The sequence below is a fragment of the Triturus cristatus genome, chromosome 4_2 (assembly GCF_964204655.1).
Source record: "Triturus cristatus chromosome 4_2, aTriCri1.1, whole genome shotgun sequence".
Classification (NCBI taxonomy): Eukaryota; Metazoa; Chordata; class Amphibia; order Caudata; family Salamandridae; genus Triturus; species Triturus cristatus.
The window spans coordinates 884,558,321-884,582,671 of record NC_140586.1 but is presented as its reverse complement, the minus strand read 5'-3'; the positions used below and the strand labels follow the sequence as shown (position 1 = coordinate 884,582,671).

The following is a 24,351-nucleotide window of genomic DNA, read 5'->3' as shown; positions in this document are numbered from 1 at the left end:
GAAAAACCCACATTCACTGGATGATGTCATCAGTGATGTCATCAGTGATGTCATTTGAGATGTCATCAGTGATGTCATGAGTGATGTCACTGACCATGTCATGAGTGATGTAATATGTGACGTCATCAGCAGTGCATTGCGGGCGCGCGAGTTATAGTTAGCTGAACTAACTATAACGGGGCAATTTCATTGGTTTTTTACGAGTAAAATGTCCAGCTAACTATAACATGTGTGAAACCTATGGTTTTTTCACTGAATTTCTAAGGTTTTTTAAATGCTAATTCCTAACTATAACGTGTGTGAAACCTATAGTTTTTTCAGTGAATATATATATATATATATATATATATATATATATATATATAATGTCTTTTTAACAGGTGGAATTGGTACCATATTGCTATATATACTCTAAGGAGAAAAATTCTTGTGTCCTGAAGAAGGTGGTCCTATTGGGACTTTTGCCACAGAAGCGCGTCAACGCCCCTTTTTGTTGGAAGTTAAATTTGGTTTAGCCATTAGTTAGCCATAGACAGGGATTGGAGACTTATGCCTGATACCGTCTATTGCGTATCCAAATTAACAATTGTATGACACAGTGTTTGTCTCTTTGTGTTCTCCTTTTTAGGCACATAATTGATTCCATGTGGGAATAATTGTGTTTTTATCAGAATTGTTTTTATTTATGATATGATGCTTTGATGTTTCATATAAATTGACATTTATTAAAAATATATATATTTCATATAAATCTGTTTCATGATAAGTGCTTCAAACATATAAAGTGAAGTGTGGGTTTGAGTAAGTACGGATGTGAATATTTGTTTGGTATGAAGTGTTAACTTTAGAATGGTTTCCAAAAGGTACACATATTTTTTTATACAAGGATTGCTTTAAGTCACGGTTCATTCGCCCCACAACTAAATTGCCCTCAGGCCTGTATGGAGACGAAAATTTGACCTGCACCCTCAATGACCTCATGGAATTCTTGTACGCCTTAGAGGCGAACGCTGGACCCTGGTCAGAATAAAAGGTGCCACATGCAAAAATTCCCACAAAGACACGAAAATCCCTGATGACAGTTTGTGTGTCAGCACTGCGTTGTGGCCAAACCAAAGGAAAACGTGTGCATGAATCAACTGTAACTAAGATAAACTTATACGCAGTATCTGAAGAAAACTGACCGCAGTGATCTAAATAAACACAAATGAAAGGTTTATTAGAAATGTACAGCTGTGTTTGTGGCGGGCGTGCTGCCGTTGAAGGTTTAATCTGTTGACAAATGTCACAAGAAAGCACATAATTACGGGTTTGTTTATATAACCCATGCCACCAATAACGCTGCTGCAAGATACAGACAGTCGTTGAAACGCCGGCATGAGCCGAGGCCATGCCTTCGTGTGCGGATGTTATCAAGGCTAGTCTGCGGTCCTCGTTGGCAATCAACCTGTCACCAACGTCATTAATTCTCACATAGGGAACTTGATTGGGACTTAAATGATAAGAGTATTTTGAAGGGAAACCCTGTGGGTACTACTTCCCTTCTCTGTAGCAGCTATAGCTGCCAAGATCTCCTCATCAATCTTAGTCATGGATCTTGTAACTGCTGCTACTGAGTATGCGGGTACTGCTGTTTTAGCTGCTTCATTAGCCAAACTCTTACCGACCACGTGTACTCCCACCCGCTGGTGGCCAAGAGGATGAATCACTTGTGTGAGAGCAGACATTCTTTAAGTTCTGCAACTCGAACCCAAAGCATTTTTTGCTTATTTGCGCTGCCTTTAGAATCACGATAGTCATTCTGAGACCAAAAGAATAAGTTGTAATTAAAAGACTGAACACAGTAGTAAGAATCACTTACAATCGGGGTAGTCACATTAGGATCAGCAAACTCCAGTGCTAGCACCACAGCACGGAGCTCCGCTAACTGGGCAGTATAGTCCCCTACTGCCTGCGTGTGCACAACACTGGACTTGAACTCACCGTTCACTATGGTACCTGCCACTATAGCGCATGCTGCCGAATAAGAATGTTTAGATCCAGTTGCGCAGAACCATCGGTGTAAATGATACAATGGTAGTCCTCAAGCGGGCGCATTGACAGAGGAGCAGGATGAACAAATTCATACTGTAAGATATAGGTGAGATCAGATGATGTCAACGAAGTAGCTCATTGGATCCAACGTGGATGTAAAGTTTTTGAGTTTGGTACACTTGCTTTCGTCACTGCTTCAAGAGCAGGATATGGTGTTACAACCAACATGCATTTACCCTGTGTCAAATTATGTTCCTTCAGGATCGCTATCTGGACTGCGGTCAATACTTTTTTCAACAGTTGAAAAACGCAGTTCAGCCAAAGTGTACAAATGTGACTTGTAAGCAATAGGTACTGTGTCACATTCATTAAACGTCAAGTAGGTGAAACTAACTGCCCCTGGCACTATTCTTATCATCAGGTTGGTGTGGTTATCACGCGTCAACAAGTATTTAGATTCAAGAAGATCAGACTGCAAGGATTGCAGAATAACTGAATGTTCCGGAAGCCAGCAGGCTTTTGAAAAGGTAGGTTGTATCAAGGCATACAGTTGCTTGATACGTTGGGCATAATCGGGAATGTAAGTTTGTCCGAAGTTTAAGTATCCCAGCAAAGATTGCAATTTTTTCAGGGTTGTAGGAGATCGCAAACGTGCGCATTTCTCCAAGAAGTGAGGCGCGAAGCCTCTACCTTCATTATTGAGCTCACAGCCCAGGAACAACACTGTGTACTCTGCAATGTGTGATTTTGCAAAGTTAAATTTGTAACCATAGTCCGCAAACAAAACTATGATGCGGTCCACGCGACAAAGATGCGGCCATAATTCATCGTCCGTGAGATAAATATCATCAACATACGAGTACGCATCTGGGTCTATGTCGTCTAACAAAGAGACTACAGGTGCGGCTAAAAACACCCGGGCTGTTTTTGTAGCCCATCGCTAACCTTGTAAATTGTTTTTATTTGCCTCCCAAGGTGAATGCTGTCCATTGACTACTTATAGAGGACAGATTGTGGCTAAAAAATCCATTGGAAATGTCAAGTGTAGTTTTATCTTTTTTACGCACAAGACTGTCTACAAGACCAGAGCTATGGGTATTCTGAACCGCACAATTACGACAATGAGAGCTCAAATGTCTGTAATCTAAAACTAAGCGGTAATACCCCTCTGGTTTAGCTACAATAAAAAGAGGGTTATTCATCAGTGACACACATGTCTCAATCACTCTTTGATACTCTAATTGTTCAAGAATTTCAGAAACGGGAGCTTTAGCTTCCCGCCGGAGGGGATATTGGAGTTGTGGCTGTGGCATAGACCCCAATGGTATCTCATGAGGGGAGAGGTTTTATCCCAGCTCACCAGAGGACGGTACAGAGCCGGTGCAAACACAAAAGCCCACTCTTTCGCAAAAGCTATTGCTTGCTCCTTGGATACGTTGTGTGAACAACTAGAGAGGATTACCTCCTCCCCCCGCGGAGCGGCTAAAACAAAAGGCAGAGGCCAGTCTGCCTCAGCTAACAAGATGTCATAAGAAGAAGTCAGAGTTTCCCAAAAAAAAACTTTGAAAAAACACGTTGAATATCACCTTCAATCAGAAATATAATTTCATATAATATGTTAGGGGGAGCCACTTGGGCGTCAGCAGTTTCTGCTGTGATGAAAGTGTCAGTTGCTGTCGCCTCCAGAAATGGACGCAGTGCTTGCTGCATTATTGTAGCCTCCGCTGCGCTGTCTAGCAGCGTTACTGCCCAAGTTAGATTCCGAAGGCGGGTTCTCACCATTTGTGGCATATCTCACTGGTAAAGCAGGAACTTTCTTTTTCTGATATGGAGGGCGCTGATGAGGAAAATCGTCTTGCTTCCGTTTGCCGTCAGTCTGTCGAGGCTTGCGTCCTTGCGGGGCACCTCGACCTCTTCCGTGGTCTTGGCGATCACCTCTACAGGCTTGTGAGTCTGATGTTTCCTGTGAAGAATGAGGAGAACGCTGATCAGGAACCTGAAACCTATCAGGAGACCTAATTTTCGTGCAGTCGTACAAATCATAAGTGCACTCAGATGACTCGGGTACCGGTGCCCCTTCACGCGACCCTTGCTTCTGTTGTTGCTTCCCCTGTTTTTTATTTTTCCAATTTGTTTTTGAAAAATTAGGACGGTTGACTTTAGTAGATTGTGCCATCTGAGTTTGCTGCTGTGCAGGTACTTTAGAAAAAGGCTTAAAACCCAAACTATTGCGTCCAGTGGTCTTATAAGCATTCGCAATAATGTTTGGCAACTCTCGGGGTTTGTCTCTTTCTGGGACAGGACGCAAAGCATTAGACACCTGAAAGTTAACTGCATCTCCCTTGACATTAGCAAAGATGAGATCAGCAACAACATCAAACACTCCAACAAGCCTCATCCCCAACTCCACCGCTGCCTCCGGTCCGTGCTCATCCTGAACACCCTTAATCATGGAGGGCAACACAGTCCTAGAGGGAGTGCCAAAACACTTCGCATATACTGCTGCGTACACTTTACCCCAATTATCACAATCGGTTACCTCTAGTATTAAGTCTTTCTGCAAACTTAAAGTTAAGATCCTGTGTTTCTCCAAAGAAGAGATATTAGGAAATAGCGCTTCCAGCTGGTCAAATTTCTCAGCAAGCCAGTAAGGTAAATCATCCTTTTTCTGTGGTCGCTTGCCCATAACCAAATTAACCATAACGGGACTAATGGACATCCCGGCCTGGCCAGCTGGTTGGCCGCAACCCCAGGTGCACCCATCTGGAGATTGCGGGAAACGTATTATACTAGAGCCCTATGCACCTCAATTAGGGAGGTGTGCAAGACACGCAATTCAGCCACAGTGACTGCTAGATAACGTGGATGTGGTGTGTACCCAGCCAAAACTGGCCAGGTGGCCACTGGAATTGACAAAGGGCCTAATCAGATCGGAGTCACAGTGTGGGGGAGGGCTCCATTAAACCAAATACTATGTTGCCATGCTGTAATCGGAACTTCGAGAGTATATGGCCGATATGCTACAGGCACCGCAGTGGGATTGTAGTCATGGAACACGCCATCATCTCCATTCACTGCCGGAAATGTTACCCAAGAGTAAAATACCTCAAAGTGGAAAGCCGGATTGGCTTCAACTACAAAATAAGTGCTATGCCTGTTTCTGGCACTCCATATGCGGCCAAATGACGACTGAGCGGTGTGCGGCCATGCGCCGCAATAGCAACTTCAGCCATAACGACTAAAAAAAGGAGAACAACTTAAAAGCGTGGCAGCGCAACAGGTTCGTATTTCATAGGAATGAGAAAACCAACCTTGAAAAGACCTTTAAAGTATCAATACAGGTAGGTTATGCCCTCACCACTGTTTACCGGAAAACATGAAGTGAGTGTATTGTGGACAAGTAGAAGTATTACTAAAGCGTCTCGTAAATAAGTACCAGACCAAACGTGGGGCACCATGTTGCAGGGATTTTGCTCATGTACAGAACTATGCGCAGGAAACCAGGACCTCGGTGTATTGTTGTGTACCAAAATAGCCACCTCAGTGCCCAGAACCCCAATCCGACTAGCAATAGTGTCTCATTCGTTCTCCGTACTACAGCGAAGCTACCAATGATCAGACAACCTAGAACATGCGACTTAGTAAACTCTAAGGAATAGTGGGAAACAAGAACACTCTTTCGTTCACATTCATACTTGTCCACAACATGAGTAATCAGTGACACTGCAGTTTAAAATATTTATTTTTAACTAACATGCTCTAAGGTGCAGTACCCTAGCCAATACTAGCAGCATAATGCATAAACACAATATAATTAACATTGTTACAATTCCATAAAGCACAAAAGGGGAAATCCTATTACAATGACAGTGGAAACAGGACTATAGCGCCTTTCACCACCCTCCCCGTGCTCATGAGCTAGTTTAGAGTTATTATAGAAGACCTCAGGGCTTTGTCAGCGAGACCCCATACCTACGAGATAAGATGCTATGAATCACATTCCAGGATCCGCACTGCTCTTCTATGTTGGAAAGGTTTTCTCCAAGAGCCTCCACATGCATGTAATGCCATATTAAAAGCACCCGAGTTTCAGTTGGGCCGCTGCGCCTCATGTTATGTCCATGTGCGTGGGACTGACCAAATTGAATCAACAGCATACATTGTTATTTGACCTTGAACACGCTGTGCAGCCAGAGAGCACGGTGTACAGCTGAATATGTGAAAGGTACACGGTTCTCATGTGAAGCCGCACCAGCAAAGCATTTACGAGAACAGAGCCATGTAGTGTTGAGTGCAAAAGCGGCAGAATGGCAGCCAAGCATCTGTTACTTATGCTAACTTAGCCATATATGCGTTTAAACCCTATTCCTCACTACAGGGTAAGACGTCACTTTTGGTCCAGTTCATTTTGTACCTAGAAAACGCTGTAAATACTGATATGTAGAACATCAGTGCTGGCATCAATAAATCTGGAGAGGCTAAAGTAAGGAGGTAGTAGTCCGCATACAGCATAATTTTCAGGTTTCCAGCTATGGTTTCAGTTCCCCAAATGTCTTTTGAGGAGAATATGATAAATGCAAGGGACTCTAGGGCAATCAGGAAGGGTATGGGTGAAAGAGAACATTCCTGCCTCATGCCATGTCCAAAGGGTTTCTTTCCCTCCCTTTCTGCTTCTTTTCTGGCATCTGTTTGTTCTCATTATCTGTTGTATGCATGCTCGGAATTTTGATTTTCCAACAATTTTACAACAATATGATACAGGACAGATTCGTTATTAGTTTGCACTTTAATTTTCTTGCTTCCGTTGGTCCAGCCAACACGTGTTTCGTCGCCCAGGAGTACCCGTGACTTCCTCAGGGCTTGAGAATTTGGTACGGTGAAGACTCTGCCTACTTGAGACCGGTTATAATTCTGTCCCAGCCAATAGGCAGGGAATAAAAGTTGAGTCCGTCTGGTCAGGGTGTTTCCTGTACACATGTAGTTGCTGTGTAGTCGCTGTAGTGGTCTTAATTCAGTATATCCTAAGGTCGGTAACAGCAAGCACTTTCGTGCCTTGGCATGTGTTCACGTCAGTCCCCGGTCTCCGATGTGGCCGCGTCTTCACTGTACCAAATTCTCAAGCCCTGAGGAAGTCGCGGGTACTCCCGGGCGACGAAACATGTGTTGGCTGGACCAACGGAAGCAAGAAAATTAAAGTGCAAACTAGTAACAAATCTGTCCTGTATCATAGTGTTGTATGACAATTATTGTGTGTGTGCGCTCTGGTACGGAATCTATGTTGTGTGATAACTAGGGATTACGAATTGGGAGGGGTGGGTTACTCCTCTCCCCTTGAGCACCTACAGATAGATACACTCATTTACCGGATACCGGAAAGAGGTAGCGCCATTACCACCCACGGACGTATCATCCATTCATTGTCTATATATGTAAACTTATCAGAGAACAATTCATGATATTACAGATAATTGATTAAAACCGAATAATACAAAAAATTCAACTTCCGCGACACCACATCTTCAACAGAACCACCAACACCATCGCACCCATGCTTCACCACACCGTCAACCGCTCCCTGGCGAACGCCTCCTTCCCCGACGACTGGAAACACGCCGAGATCAACCCCCTCCTAAAGAATCCATCTGCGGACCCCACCAACCTCAAAAACTACAGACCCATCTCCCTGCTCCTGTTCCCAGCGTAAGTCATCGAAAACGCCATCAACAGCCACCTTCATCGAAGAACACAACATCCTTGACCCATCACAATCTGGCTTCAGAAAAAACCACAGCACAGAAACCACCCTCCTTGCCGCAACAGATGACATCCGCTCCCTATGGGACCAAGGAGAAACAGTAGCCCTCATCCTCCTTGACCTCTCAGCGGCCGTCGACACGGTATCCCACTGCACCCTAACATGCAGACTCCACGAAGCAGGTATCCGGGACAAGGCCCTCGACTGAAACTACTCCTTCCTCTCCGGCAGAACGCAGTGGGTCAGACTCCCCCCTTTTCTCTCGGACCCTACACCAACCACCTGCAGAGTCCCACAGGGGTTCTCCCTGGGCCCAACGCTGTTCAACGTCTACATGGCTCCCTTCACCCCAATCGTCAGAACCTATGGACTCAACATTGTTTCATATGCAGACAACACCCAGCTCATCATCTCCCTGTCCAACGAAGCCAACGCAGCCAAACACAACTCCCAAGAAGGCATGGAAGCCCTCGCCAAATGAATGAAAAGCAGCTGCTTACAACTCAACACCGACAAAACAGAAGTACTCATAATGGGCCCACACCCCGACGCCTGGAACGACACCTGATGGCCTAACTCCCTCGGCAGTCCACCCGCCCCCATGGACCACGCACGCAACCTTGGAATCATCCTAGATTCCGAGCTCAAAATGGACCGCCAGATCAACTCCTTCACATCCTCCACCTCCTACGTAAGACCTTCAAATGGATCCCCCTTGAGCACAGAAAAACCTTCGCCCTCGTCACCAGCAGACTCGACTACCGCAACGCACTCTACGCCGGAATAAACAAAAACCTCACCGCAAGCTACAAAAAATCCAGAACGCCACCGCAAAGACTGGTCCTCAACTTACCACGACACTGCCACATCTCCCAACACCTGCGCACACTCCACTGGCTCCCCATCGAGGCAAGAATCACCTTTAAGATTCTCACCCACCCACACACACAAAGCCCTCCACGTCAACGGACCAACATACCTCAACAGCAGAATCAACTTCCACGCACCCCAAAGAACCCTACGATCAGCCCAGCTCCCCTACGCCGTGCTTCCCCACGCCAGAAAGACCAGATCAGGAGGGCGCTCCTTCTCCTTCTCCTTCCTTGCGGCCAGTGCATGGAACGCCCTACCACTCCACCTCATGCAGGCAACATCACTCCCCATCCTCACGAGAAACCTCAAAACCTGGCTCTTCGACAGACACTCTCCTTGATGGACTGGAACCTGCAACCCCCCTCCCCCGCGCCTTGAGAACCTCTCGGAGGAGTAGTCGCGCTTAACAAGCCCATGATTGATTGATTGATAAGTTAATAACTGATACACTGTTATCACCTGTTATTTGTTGTGACAGATCAAGTGGGGCATTCTGTAATGGTGTCAGTTCTTTTGATTGCGGGACACAGACTTTGCTGTTATCCTTTCTCTTACGTTTTCTGTGCCCCTGTAAAATACAGACTACCATTTTCGAAACCATCAACACACCAATACCGGTTACTACATACGCACTCACTGGTTCCTAGGTCTACACACACGTCCACTCATTCATCCATACAGTCACTCATACATGCAGTCGCTCATCAATACAACACTATCATAAGCACTTGTATACCTATACAGACACTCACACACCACCACTCATCCATGGAGTTACTCACACACCTAATCCATCACACTTCCATTTACTGACCTATACAGCTATACACACACCACATCACTTATTCAAACAGAAACAAACGCAGACTTACTCTCTTCTACAATCACTGATACAAGTACACACTCCATACAGCCACTCTCACAATCACTAACTCTCACGTATAGTCATTTATATACTCCAACTCTCACATACACTGCATTTTACATATGTAGTTACTTGGGCATGTACCGCTGAGACATCCATTCTCTCACCAGCACACCCATACACACACTCACCCACACCCATACAGCTGCTTGCACATGCACTCTTGAACCCATACACCCAGTGAATCAACCAGTCACACATCTATGCACAGTCACACACCTCCCATCCACACACACACACACACACACTCAGGCACCCATACAAATACTCAGGCAACCAAGCAATAGCCCATATAGCTACTGACCAACCCATGCAGCAGCTTACACAACAGACAGACTGATACAGACATTCACAAATTTTAGTCACTAACCCATGCATTCAGTAAGATATTCAGTAAGACGTTTAATCACTCACTTATACAGTCAGTCACGCACCTACAAAATCTTCCATCCACACACTTATACACCCACTCATTCTTCAATACACCTTGGCATATATATACATAGAACATATTTAAACTTTACAGAAACAAACAGTCACTGGATGATGTCATCAGTGATGTCACTGACCATGTCATGAATGATGTAATATGTGACGTCATCAGAAGTGCATTGCGGGTGCTCGAGTTATAGTTAGCTGAACTAACTATAACGAGGGAATTTCTATGGTTTTGTACGAGAGAAACGTCTGTAACGTCCCTGAAACTTATGGCTTTTTCAATGAATATATATATATATATATATGTATATCCCACAAATATGATACCTCCTTCAGGAATAAAATAACAGACAAGATTAGTCATGTACTCTCAAATGAAATTTTAGGTGGCGACTTCAGTCTCCCACTAGACACGACCCTTGATCACCAATACACCTGTAATTACCATCCACCTAAATCCCACAAAATCCTAAAGGAAATATGCTCTAAATATGTTCTTGAAAGACACCTGGCGGTTACAACATCCTGATTCCAGATATTACACTTTCTTTTCTGCTCCATACAACTCCTAAACTAGAATCAAACACATCCGCATTTCCGGGTCGCACACCCATCTAATAAACCAAACAAATATATTGTCAAGACTAATCTCTGACCATTCTTGCATTAATTCACTTTTAGCCGGAACGAACCCTAAAACCCCAACTAGGATAAGGCATTTCAATAACGATAATATAGCAAATCCAGACAACATTAAGAAATTTGAAGAAACTGTATCAAATGTCATTGTTGATAACACCTCAATGTATATAAACATACAAACTTTATTGCATGCTCTCAAAGCTACACTAAGAATCCCCCTCATCGATAGGAAAGCAAAAATCATCAAAACAAAGAACACCGCACAAGAATTCAAGCAGCTTGAATTAACAAACATTAAAAATCTACATAAAACTACTCTCTCCCTACTCATGATTACAACAAAACTCTTAGTGAAAATGCTGTGGATTAATACATTTAATGGCCTCAAACTTTGCAAAGCCAATAAAGCAGGCAAAATGTTGGCCTCATACATTAAACACAAATAGAACCATAGAAAGATAATGGTAATCAAAGATAGCAAAAATGAGATCTGAAGAAAATCCTAGACACCTTTAGAAAACTTAATGAGATGTTATATTCTCAAGAACAAGTAACTACACAGGAGCAATGTAGGAAATACCTAAACAAGCGACATATAACTCGTTTATCCTAATAAAATAAAATGACCCTATCAGAACCAATCTCTCTAACTGAAATCGCTAAAGGAATTGGTATACTCAATGAAAAGAAGGCTCCTGGCCTAGACCGCTTTACAGCCACAATTTACAAAACATTCACCCAGTCACTTCAAACAACTATTTTACATCTATTTTACCACTTTGCAAATTCTGGAACTGTCACCGGTACCACGGCGGAAGCGAACATAATAGAGATACGCAAAGAAGTTAAGGCCCTTACACTTCCCGAAAATTACAGACCCATTTCCCTGATAAACCTAGATTGCAAAATATATGCAAAAATAGTAGCCAAGCGCCTAAACCTTTATCTACTGCAGTTAATTAGTAATACCAAAGTCGGATTTAAAAAAAAAAATTATATGTCCAATGATAACACCCCCACATCGCCCTCTATAGCCATTGCACTTGATGCTGAAAAAACGTTTGATAGAGTATCCTGAATATTTCTAGAGGAAATCCCTTAAAGCCTTCAACTTAGGAGAGGAATTTATAACAATGATTATGGCTTTATATAGCAACCCGAATATAACACGAATCAACTTCCACAGGAAAGTTGTGAAACACTATAAAACATAATGAAAATCTCACTCTTCAGAAATGAAGCCAATAATTAATTATTTAATTAACATGCTCCCTCTACTACTCACAGATAATTTCCATCATAAATTAGAGAAATTAATAGCACAATTTATTTGGCAAGGTAAAAAAGCTAGAATATCCCTGAAAAAACTCTGCCTGCCCAAATTTCTAGGTAGAGTACGTGTAATGGACAACCCAATATACCCTTGAGGGCTTGGGCAAATATAGATGAATGGGTAAGAAGGTGCCTTCAAGGGATTTATTTAATGAAAGTAGAAAACTTTTTGATATTAATCAATGGTAGGTTAGTAATATCCCTACAGTCTTAGTCGCTGTTATTTATATAATTTTAGAACAACTTAATTTCTCAAAATGTTCGTTAGATAAATGAAAGCATGTCAATGCAAATTGGTCTTAACTAAGCTACGGAGGAGAGAAAAACTGAACAAAATAATCAGAAGAAAGGTGTGTATTAAAAATTCAATTTTATAATCAAAATTCAAAAGGGTACTTTACATAGCAGCAATTGATCATGAAGTGAAAGAAAATAATTGAATCATTCAAGTCTTCACATTGATAATTGGTCAAACACTTTTTCACAAAATCATAGACAGTTGATTCATTGGAAAACAGTGTGAAGTCGACGTTTCGGTCTTTACAGTTTCTTTGATAAGACCATCCTCAGGACTAAATGATTTAAAATGTTGACCCCTGGTAACAAAACAATAATGAAATAAAGTCACAAATAATGAAAAATCAAAGTAAAAAATTAACACCTTTATCAACAATACTCTTCCTCCAAAAAGTATGTATCTACAAATCTTCATTTTTTGTAACATTCCTGTACATATGATATGTAAAACGGAGAATTTATTAGTCAAGCTATATGAATAACCAGTCAATGTTATATAAAGTCAATCCATACCAAACAATTGTACATTGGTTAGCCATTTATTTATAGACGGGAGCTTCTATTCAATCATAGTGCATTTCGCGTTTCAAGATAATCAAATTAGTGACCATAAAGCATGTTGTTGAAGTCCTATATTCGGTCTAACACTAATTATTGTTAGAGATAATATATATTAAAGAGTTTCTGTTCTTGTTAATCTTTTCAGTACGTTCTCTGTATTTCTTTTTTATCTTTTTTAAACTCGTCTCGTTTTGAGTAATTAAAGTATTAACAATCTAAGGTGTAGGGAGGATAACATCACCTGAATTAGCAAGATTCATATCTTTCATGTGGAATGTATCTTAGTATCTAAATAGTGATCATTAGTCAACTATTATGGCATTAGTCAAGACAGGAGATGGAAACATCAATGGTTCTGCTGCTTTATATGACAAAAAGATACTAAGAGCGTTGTCAAAAAGATCAGTTACTGCTACAATATTAGTGCTGAACATTACTTGTTATCAGGTATATTTAATTAACCATTGTTAAAAGGAGGATATCCTTGGTATTAATGATATGAAGTTAAGACATACCTTGCGTGGCTTACTAATTTCTTTAGCCAATGGGAATAATCAAAAAGCCGTATAGGCGAGTCTTTCGTTAGTTTTCAAATGAGGAGTCAATCGTTTCTCATGTGAGTAACGTTGTGTGGAGTTTCAAGTAAATCTGGGAAGTAATCGATAAACTAGAATAAATTTGTTGTTAAACGTTGGTATATTTCTCCAGAGAATTTAAAGGGCGTTTTGAACATACCTCATTTATGAAAAATTCAATCGTCTCAGATTTCGATATAGGTGTAGACGCTCTCAATTTAATCTAAAATGTAAACATTCAAAAGGCAGTTGTAAATTCGCAATACCCTAGTCACATACCGTTTGGAAATATTCAGAGGGTGCTTTGAACATACCTGGCGTCTAAAGCGGAAAATTAAGCACGTCAAGTCGTGTACGCAGCGAGCGAAGCTAGGCGTTTGGATGTTCGCGGTATTTAAAGTGATTGGCTGAGAAATAGAAAGCGGACTGAAAAGTCCGAGAATTACTTGTTGGGTGCCATCTTTAGATGGGAAAGTTGTTATATACATCATAGGGGATTGCTTCTTGGGAATGGCAAGGTAAAAGATGTCTAAATATTCAGCGGCCATCTTTGTAGGGAGTAGTAATATCGGCTTAAGTGTCATATTATACAAGATCAGCATTTTTTATATAACGAATTAGATTGTCTGAGTAGTTAATAATCGATTTAATGACAGCTAATAGTGGAAGGCTGTAAGATCGTTATTTACAAATATAATCACATATCAAAAAGTGATCGCTCAAGATTTTAAAATAAAGAATCATGTTAGTACTGAAAATATTATCGCCCTGTGATTCGTCATATACCAGGATTGTGTATACACATTAAGATAGTTGTCAGAGCATTTCTTGTTACAATGGATTAAGAATGCCAATTTATCTTAAATCATGATAACCTGCCTATACAAATCTAAATTGTATAACAATGTTTAAACTGGTACAGATATATTTAATTGACATTCGTTAAAATATCCTTACAGAACATCGATAATGCAGATGAAGATCATTGGGGAATTAGGCTAGACAAGCTAAAGTGTGCCATTCAGTTGCCGAATTCAAACCATGACTTACTACGTCAGTTAGACAGATTAGTTTACCCTCTTTGATAGTTAATAAGTGGTCAACATTGGTCTGTCTTTTTGTTGGTTTAATTACTTCAAGTACCCACCAGCGCATTTCTTTTTCAGAGTGACCCTGTTTGCGGTAATGTTCTACCAGAGGAGCATTGTCTGTAGAACATCTGATACGGGACTGATGTTGCAAAATTCTTTTTTTAACCGGTTGTATCGTTTTACCTATGTAATGCAAATTACAGGGACATTGTATACAATACACCACATTGGGTGTGTTGCAATTCGAAAAAGATTTGAGATTGATGGTAATGTTGTTGATCATACATGTTTTGGTGGTTTGTGTGGTGTTGCACGCCAAACACATGTTACATTTGTAATGGCCAATGATCGGGGAAAGTTGGCGCATATTGTCTATAAGATCTTTGTGATTATCATCATAGGCTCTGACCAATCTATCCTGTAGATTGGTTCCTCTTTTGAACGCAAACATTGGTTTTTGAAAAAATATAGGTATGCTTTTCAAAAGGTTCCAGTGTCTATTTACAATTTTTTTAATTGCGTTTGAGTGGGTTCCAAATGTAGATACACATATTAATTGTGAATTGGTTGGTCGATCTTTAACACGCAGCAATGCGTCTCTATCATTGTACCATGCACGTTTCATGGATTTTTTCAGTAATTTAGATGGGTATCCACGAGCTTTGAGTTTCGCAAGGTATGTCTTAACTTCATATCATTAATACCAAGGATATCCTCCTTTTAACAATGGTTAATTAAATATACCTGATAACAAGTAATGTTCAGCACTAATATTGTAGCAGTAACTGATCTTTTTGACAACGCTCTTAGTATCTTTTTGTCATATAAAGCAGCAGAACCATTGATGTTTCCATCTCCTGTCTTAGACTAATGCCATAATAGTTGACTAATGATCACTATTTAGATACTAAGATACATTCCACATGAAAGATATGAATCTTGCTAATTCAGGTGATGTTATCCTCCCTACACCTTAGATTGTTAATACTTTAATTACTCAAAACGAGACGAGTTTAAAAAAGATAAAAAAGAAATACAGAGAACGTACTGAAAAGATTAACAAGAACAGAAACTCTTTAATATATATTATCTCTAACAATAATTAGTGTTAGACCGAATATAGGACTTCAACAACATGCTTTATGGTCACTAATTTGATTATCTTGAAACGCGAAATGCACTATGATTGAATAGAAGCTCCCGTCTATAAATAAATGGCTAACCAATGTACAATTGTTTGGTATGGATTGACTTTATATAACATTGACTGGTTATTCATATAGCTTGACTAATAAATTCTCCGTTTTACATATCATATGTACAGGAATGTTACAAAAAATGAAGATTTGTAGATACATACTTTTTGGAGGAAGAGTATTGTTGATAAAGGTGTTAATTTTTTACTTTGATTTTTCATTATTTGTGACTTTATTTCATTATTGTTTTGTTACCAGGGGTCAACATTTTAAATCATTTAGTCCTGAGGATGGTCTTATCAAAGAAACTGTAAAGACCGAAACGTCGACTTCACACTGTTTTCCAATGAATCAACTGTCTATGATTTTGTGAAAAAGTGTTTGACCAATTATCAATGTGAAGACTTGAATGATTCAATTATTTTCTTTCACTTCATGATCAATTGCTGCTATGTAAAGTACCCTTTTGAATTTTGATTATAAAATAGAATTTTTAATACACACCTTTCTTCTGATTATTTTGTTCAGTTTTTCTCTCCTCCGTAGCTTAGTTAAGACCAATTTGCATTGACATGCTTTCATTTATCTAACGAACATTTTGAGAAATTAAGTTGTTCTAAAATTATATAAATAACAGCGACTAAGACTGTAGGGATATTACTAACCTACCATTGATTAATATCAAAAAGTTTTCTACTTTCATTAAATAAATCCCTTGAAGGCACCTTCTTACCCATTCATCCAAATTTCTAGGTGGCATCAACTTAGCCAATTTTAGAGATTGCCAGACAGCTGATAAACAAGGTACCTCCTGGTTCCAAGTACCTGAAAACTATACCCCATGTGGCTAGAGGTTGAAAGAAACCAATTGCATAAACTAGACCCTGTTACTCTATTTAACAACTACTGCAAGCATATCACCACTTCTAAATACATTCTAAAAAATACTAGTAATGCCCTATTAACCTTTGATAAAAAACTACCTTCCCAGATGAAATTCTCCTATTTAGCCTCTCTCTGGCACAACCTGAACATCACAAATGATGGCCGGACTCTACACTTGGAATCATGGATCACCAGAGGCATCTTCTTTCCTCAACAACTAGGATCCAGAAACTCTTCTCTAACCTTCTCGAACTAACAAACCCAATACCAGATAGATCAAGAATTGTATAATTTTTTTTAAACTAAAGACAGTTATTACCAAATCTAAACATCATTATAGAGAACCGTCCCTGCCAACACTCCTTCATAAATTTAACATACTAGGCCATCAGGTGTCCAAATTATATCACTTAATGCAACCCAAGGAGTTGAGAATAAATACAAGAACAACACAATACTGGGATACTCATTCTTTTACACCCACATCTGAGACCGACTAGACAACATATGGAAATCTGTCACCTCACATAAGATCTCATCAGCACTATCTCAAACGAAATTCTTGCTAATTCACAAAGTTTTTGGGAAACCTTCTCCCCTGCACACACTAAACTTTTTAGAGAACCCTGTCTGTTGGAACTACAATGAAGAAAACAGAGATCTTGCTCACCTCATTTTCAGCTGCAAATCAGTAGGCCCCTTTTTGGATAAAGTGTTCTCCTTTATCTCAAACCTATTTAATATAGCTCCTAAGAAATAAAATTATACATTTTCATTTGCTACTTCAATCTGTACCCAACAATCTAGACAAATGATGTAGGCTGATGTTGTGTATCTATGACACTTACGATATTCCTGTTTTCATATGTTATGTGTAACACTTACATGTGATACATTATGCATTTAAGGCTATGACATTATCAACATGTAAGATGTAAGTGTATAATGTTATGACAGTCTGATCATATACTGTCCAGTGTGGATTTCCCTGACCAGCAAACCTTGTCTGAGGTTGCTGGGACTTTATATAGTCTGCTAGTGGTAGGTAAATGTATACACTGATTGGTGGTTGTATCTGATGTTTCTATTGGATTAGGGTTAGTGTCCTCATTGGCTGGGTATTTGATTGAAGCACAGACCCAGAAACCAATCAGATCCCTCAATGTAGGGTGGGACTAGGGCTAGGGTTATGCCTTTAATTGGAAGTAGCGATTGGGGCTTCTGGTGTGATTGGTTGCTGGACTAGGTGTGGTACTAAGAGTAGGGTTAGGCTTTCTATTGGAAGTAGGGACTAGGGCTTCCTGTGCCATTGCTTGCTTGGACTTGAGTTGGGACTACTGGTAAGGCTAGGGCCTCTATTGGACATAGAGATCAGGGTATTTGAAAGTTATTGTGTGCTTGGACTAGGGCTGAGATTGGCTGTAAAGTCCTGGTCCCCTATTGTTTCTAGATTGTAGGGCTAGTGTTGTGATTGGATAGGGTTAGGGCTAGGGTTCCCATTGACTGAAGGGGTCACCTGATTACTAGGGCTATAACATTCCGAGGCTTAGGGCGTCTAAGCCCGGGCGTCGAGGCTAAGGGTATAGAGGACAAGAGTGAGTGCCTGTTTGAGCCTGTTCGAGACTGGTCGGGACCTGGGCCAGAAATGCTGCCCAATCTCCCACTCATAAATACCCACCCTATGTATGTGTGCCTCAGTATATAAGCATTTTTTTTCCACTATAGATATGTACCTATCTTTGTGTATTGCTTTGTATAAACATGTAGAATAATTATGTTGTTACGACCCCCCCCACCCCAAAAAAAAAATCATCTTTGGTCTACATGTGCTTGCTTCCTTTGTGCATCTATGTGCCTCCATGTACTTGGATCTGTGTGTCCGGAAAAAGTGTATCCAATGCACTACCCTATTTCTCATCCTGTACCTCTATCAAAATCTTTAATCTGCATAAACTTACCTCCTTTATGCATCTATATACTTTCAATGTACTTATGGATCTATATATTTATCACTTTCTTATAATTTAGCTTTTCTAATGCACAACCCTATCTCTCACCCAATACATCTATCATTATATCCTCTACACCCACTGTCTCATTTATCCCAAACCCCATACCACTACTATGTTCTCCAAAATAAACCTTTCTTGACTCTCTCCTACTCTACCCCTCTTTGCATCATCTGTCACCTCTTTTACTATACCGATCCCCCAAAACAAACCTTTCTAAACTCTTCCCTCTGACTCTGCCCCTCTAAAAACCCTTTTTACTCATCCAAAATCCTCTTCCTACTGCTATGACCTAAAAAAAGAAATTCTTCACTCTTCTATCCCTCCACTATCCTTTTCAATCAAAATAACAGACTAACATGTTCACTTCTCTAATTCCATATTCCACTATACTAATTCATAACTAATCCTTTATGGGTTCCAGAGTAGCGTTCTACTCGCCAAAAAATCGTTTCAACACCTCACCGGGTTACAAACGCTATATAAATGCAAACCTTTTTAGGTCGAGCCTAGAGCAGCGCATGCGCTGCTTGCTTGACTTTTAGTAAGGGGCTTTTCAAAGTGCTACCCACAAGCTTTTCCTGGCCTAAAGCTTCCGTGCATGTGCGCGTGAACGCGCACAGCCGCCATCTGCCTTTCTTATCTCATTAAGCCTTGTTCTAATGGCTCCTCTGCTCGCACTCCCCCTCCCTCCTCGTCAGCTTTATTCAGGCTCCTCTGCTTGCACTACCCCCTCCATTCTCCCCCCGCCCTTCTTGTCACCTCTGCTTGCACTACCCCCTCACTACCCCCTCCTTTCTCCCCCCGCCCTTCTCGTCAGATTCTACAATCTCTCTGTTTGTTCCATGTTCACCCTCAAGTCACTCCTGAGCCTCCTTCCTCATCGCTTCTATCGACTTCCCTGCACTACACTACCATGAGCCCGGCACAGGTCCTGTGGGCAGTGGGCTTGACGTGTTGCATGGATGAGTTGTGTTTTTCAGTGCATCACCACGTCTTCCTAGCGCCCTTGTACCCTCATTCCCTCTGCCCCTCCCCCACCACAGAGCGCATCCCTGCGATCATTTTCGCTTTGCCGCGTGGCCAATGCTTGCACGTATTTCTTTTAACTTTAGTCCAGTGGGTTAATCTCCTGCTTGTTCGTAGTTTATTGGCACACTTCGATTACCCAGTGTTTTGCATTCTTACCACCATCCCTGAATACTTTCCGCCTGCTACACAAACCCAGAGGACATACTTTTGAGTGTGTGGTAATTGTAAAATATTGTGCAAACAGTGCTACGTTTTCCAACTATTTCACCTATTGTTTAGACTGTCCACTGCCTAAAGCGCATGCACTTAGCCCAGAAATTCTCAGAGTTAGTGCGGAATTGCAGATAGCATAGCAGGGACCAGTGGTTGCCTTCCTGTGCTACATTGTGATTTAGGTAGGAGTACGTGTTTTAGACAGAGCGGTGCTTTAAAACCGTGTGCAGAGCTGTGCGCCCGCGCACATTTTAATGACTCAGCCCCTGTAGGAATCTGTATGCACAGAACAGCGCGGTGAATGGGAATGACATCCGAAAAAAATGCCCGCAAAAGACTTTTCGCACATTATTTTCCATTACAGGGTGTTAAAGTTGTAACCGACCTTATGCAGTATACAAATAAAACGGCATTTCCACAAGTATTTTTTGCATGATTCTTACATGGCCGTAACTCTGGTGAGTTTTTTAGTAATGTTTTCCGCGGGCGCTTGTATGACGCAGAGCACTGTAGCTGTTTTCCTTCCATGAAAAAGGCGCAGGTGCACAATGCACAACTCCGCACGAGCGGACACCACCCTCAGTCAATCCAGGCCTTGTCTTATGTGCGGCATAGTGGCACCCTGAGGACAAGCTCCTGCGCTCCCAGGACGGGCTGCTTAAGACAAGAGGCATTACTGCACCCTGAAGTGCAGTGTAAACACTCGCCGCAAACTCCCTATCTGTGCCCAATCTGCGCACAGACCTGCGGATCAAACGTCCATTCTTTGTAATGGGCGCTGAACATATCTGACGAGGACTAGGCCCAATCAGGACAAATGACTGAGCCAGGCCCGGTTGCATAGCCAATAGGTCTCGTCTTTGGGACCTTATAAGTGTTTAGCCATGCAACAGTTAATGTTGTTGCAGTAAGGATATTGTGCTGCATAACTAAATACTTATAAGGTCCCAAAGGCGAGACCTATTGGCTATGCCAATGCTTGTTCCCTTTTTTACCCCTCCCCTACCCTTCTCAATCCAAATAACTGACTAACATATCCACCACTCAAACTACTTCATATTTCACTATAATAATTTTCAACACTGATCCTTTATGGGTTCCGGAGTAGCCTGCTACTTGCCAGAATAGCGCTTCAACACCCAATCAGGGGTAACAGGCGCTATATGAATGCAAACCTTTCTTTCCCTTCCATCCCTCCACTATCCGTCTCACTCCAAATAACTAACTAATATCCACCACTCAAATTACTTTCATATTTCACCATGCTAATTCACCACTAATCCTTTATGGGTTTCCGGAGTAGCGTGCTACTCACCAAAAAAACAAAAATCGCTTCAACACCCCATCAGGGGTAAGAAGCGATATATAAATACAAACCTTTTTTCCTCTTCTATTCTTCTACTATCCTTCCAAATCCAAATATCTGACTAACATATCCACCACTTAAAATGTACTTGCATGTTTCACTATACTAATTCAACACTAATCCTCTATGGGTCCCGGAGTAGCATGCTACTCGCCGAAGAGCACTTTGATGCCTCGTCAGGGGTAGTAAGCGCTATACAAATGCAATTACCATACAATACATTATCAATGACAGCTGTGATGTTTACATCAAGTGACGTTGTGAATTAGCCATGATCCTTATACCTTATTAGTTCCTTTACACCCATGTATTCCCTCTGTCTACTCAGTTTGATTCTGTTTTTGTTGTGTATTAAAATTAAATTAAAATGATGTTTAATTTAAAAAGAATTGTGTATGCACATTCCATAATGTTTCCATGTAAGTAATTTTAAATCTCTTTACATCCCACAGAAAACAATCCTTGAATGTACAAAATGTTTAAGAACAATGAAGATAATCCTGTAATTCTGCAAAAACGCAGTCCAAAATATTGAGCTCCAGTATTCAGGAAAACATAAGCGCAGTCAGAGACAGACAAACCAGAACATAAACTGACAGATTCTGTAAGAAGCATCGAGGGCAATTCAATGATTCTACGAGTCTGAGATCTGCACCTCCACGCCACAAAACTAAGAAATGACCTTTAAAAAATGACAACAACACTGATAATCCACTTCCTGGGTAAACATGTCCTATACCAGCTATAATCGCTTGATTGGTGTGATGTGATTACAGCACTGCTTTCCTTTCAAAAGTGATGTCAGACCACCATTCAGTGCTAGATGTGTATTGTAAACTCTTTCAGGCCATTCCACAGCAACCAGAGAAAAGCACAATGGAGTGAAGCCAAACAACTGAAGGGTAAAGGAAAGAGGCATTATGCTATCTAAAATACAAAGTACTGTCCCAATTTGCACCGACCAGAATGAGGACGGATCTTTACCTGCAAGCGTGCCATGCCTTTATCAAGTTTAAAGACATAATCATCCACAAAGAAGCCTTACACACATTATGAGTGTGGCCAGTATTTAGTGGCCTTTTCACTTTCTTGTTAAATCGGAAAGCAAAAATGCAAAATGCCACACACATACAGGGAATGTGAGAATAATACAGGTGCTTTATCAGTGATTTTGGCTCATCAAGAAAAACAGTCATGGGATGTAGACAAATACATACCCGGCTCAGAGACACTAATCAAGAAAGAAGTATCAGACACATGCAGCAAGGCCTTTATTTTGTCATCAATATTAAAATGCCATCAGCAAATACACAGAGGAGAAAAACTGTTCAAATGCACTGAATGTGAAAAGAGCTTTAGTCAATCTGCACTCCTCAAAGAGCATCAGCGAAAACACACAGGGGAGGAAAAGCCATTCAAATTCAGTGAACCTGTGAAGAGCTTTAGTCAGTTATCAGACATAAAACGCCATCAGAGAACACATACTGGGGAAAAACCATATAATTGCAGTGAATGTGTGAAGAGCTTTAGTCGATCATCAGACCTACAAAGACATCAGCGAACACACACAGGGGAAAACCTGTATCATTGCAGTGAATGTGTGAAGAGCTTTAGTCGATCATCAGACCTACAAAGACATCAGAGAACACACACAGGGGAAAGGCCATATCATTGCAGTGAATGTGTGAAGAGGTTTAGTCAATTATCCGGCCTAAAACAGCATCAGCGAACACACACAGGGGAAAAGCCATTTCACTGCAGTGAATGTGTGAAGAGCTTTCGTCGATTATCAGAACTACAAAGACATCAGCGAACACACACAGGGGAAAAGCCATATCACTGCAGTGAATGTGTGAAAAGGTTTAGTCAATTATCCGGCCTAAAACAGCATCAGCGAACACACACAGGGGAAAAGCCATATCACTGCAGTGAATGCGTGAAGAGCTTTTGTCAATTATCAGAACTACAAAGGCATCAGCAAACACACAGAGAGGAAAAGCCATATCACTGCAGTGAATGTGTGAAGAGCTTTAGTCAATTATCAAAGCTAAAAACACATCAGCAAACACACACAAAAGAAATCCTGTATCACTGCAGTGAGTGTGTGAAGAGATTTAGTCAATTTTCAAACCTACAAAGGCATCAGCGAACACACACAGGGGAAAACCTATATCATTGCAGTGAATGTGTGAAGAGCTTTAGTCGATCATCAGACCTACAAAGACATCAGCGAACACACACACAGGGGAAAGGCCATATCATTGCAGTGAATGTGTGAAAAGGTTTAGTCAAATATCTGGCCTAAAACAGCATCAGCGAACACACACAGGGGAAAAGCCATATCACTGCAGTGAATGTGTGAAGAGCTTTTGTCGATTATCAGTACTACAGAGACATCAGCGAACGCACACAGGAGAAAACCTATATCACTGCAGTGAATGTGTGAAGAGCTTTAGTCAATTATCAAACCTAAAAATACATCAGCAAACACACACAAGAGAAAACCTATATCACAGAAGTGAGTGTGTGAAGAGATTTAGTCCATTTTCAAACCTACAAAGACGTCAGCGAACACACAGGGGAAAACTATATAATTATAGTGAAAGTGTGAAGAGGTTTAACCGATTATCAGACCGAAAACTACATAGGAGAACACACACCAGGGAAAAACCATTTAAGTGCAGTGAATGTGAGAAGATCTTTATACATTTATCAAGCCTAAAACACCATCAGAGAACGCACACTGGGAAAAAAACATATAATTGCAGTGAGTGTGTGAAGAGCTTTAGTCGATCATCAGACCTACAAAGACATCAGCGAACACATACAGGGGAAAACCTATATCATTGCAGTGAATGTGTGAAGAGCTTTAGTCGATCATCAGACCTTCAAAGACATCAGCGAACACACACAGGCGAAAAGCCATATCATTGCTGTGAATGTGTGAAAAGGTTTAGTCAATTATCTGGCCTAAAACAGCATCAGCGAACACACACAGGGGAAAAGCCATATCACTGCAGTGAATGTGTGAAGAGCTTTTGTCGATTATCAGTACTACAAAGACATCAGCGAACACACACAGGCGAAAAGCCATATCACTGCAGTGAATGTGTGAAGAGGTTTAGCC

At 41.0% G+C, this 24,351-nt stretch overlaps 1 protein-coding gene across 1 annotated transcript in view; it reads left to right on the top strand.

The window, feature by feature from the left end:
• Positions 1-23,636, top strand: part of LOC146835338 (uncharacterized) — a 542,691-nt gene extending 519,055 nt beyond the window's left edge. Inside the window, exon 5 of the mRNA XM_085602923.1 lies at positions 22,539-23,636. Coding sequence (XP_085459049.1) covers positions 22,539-23,502 — 964 coding nt within the window. The 3' untranslated portion in view covers positions 23,503-23,636. The remainder of the gene's footprint in view (positions 1-22,538) is intronic.
• The last annotated feature ends 715 nt before the right edge of the window (positions 23,637-24,351 follow it).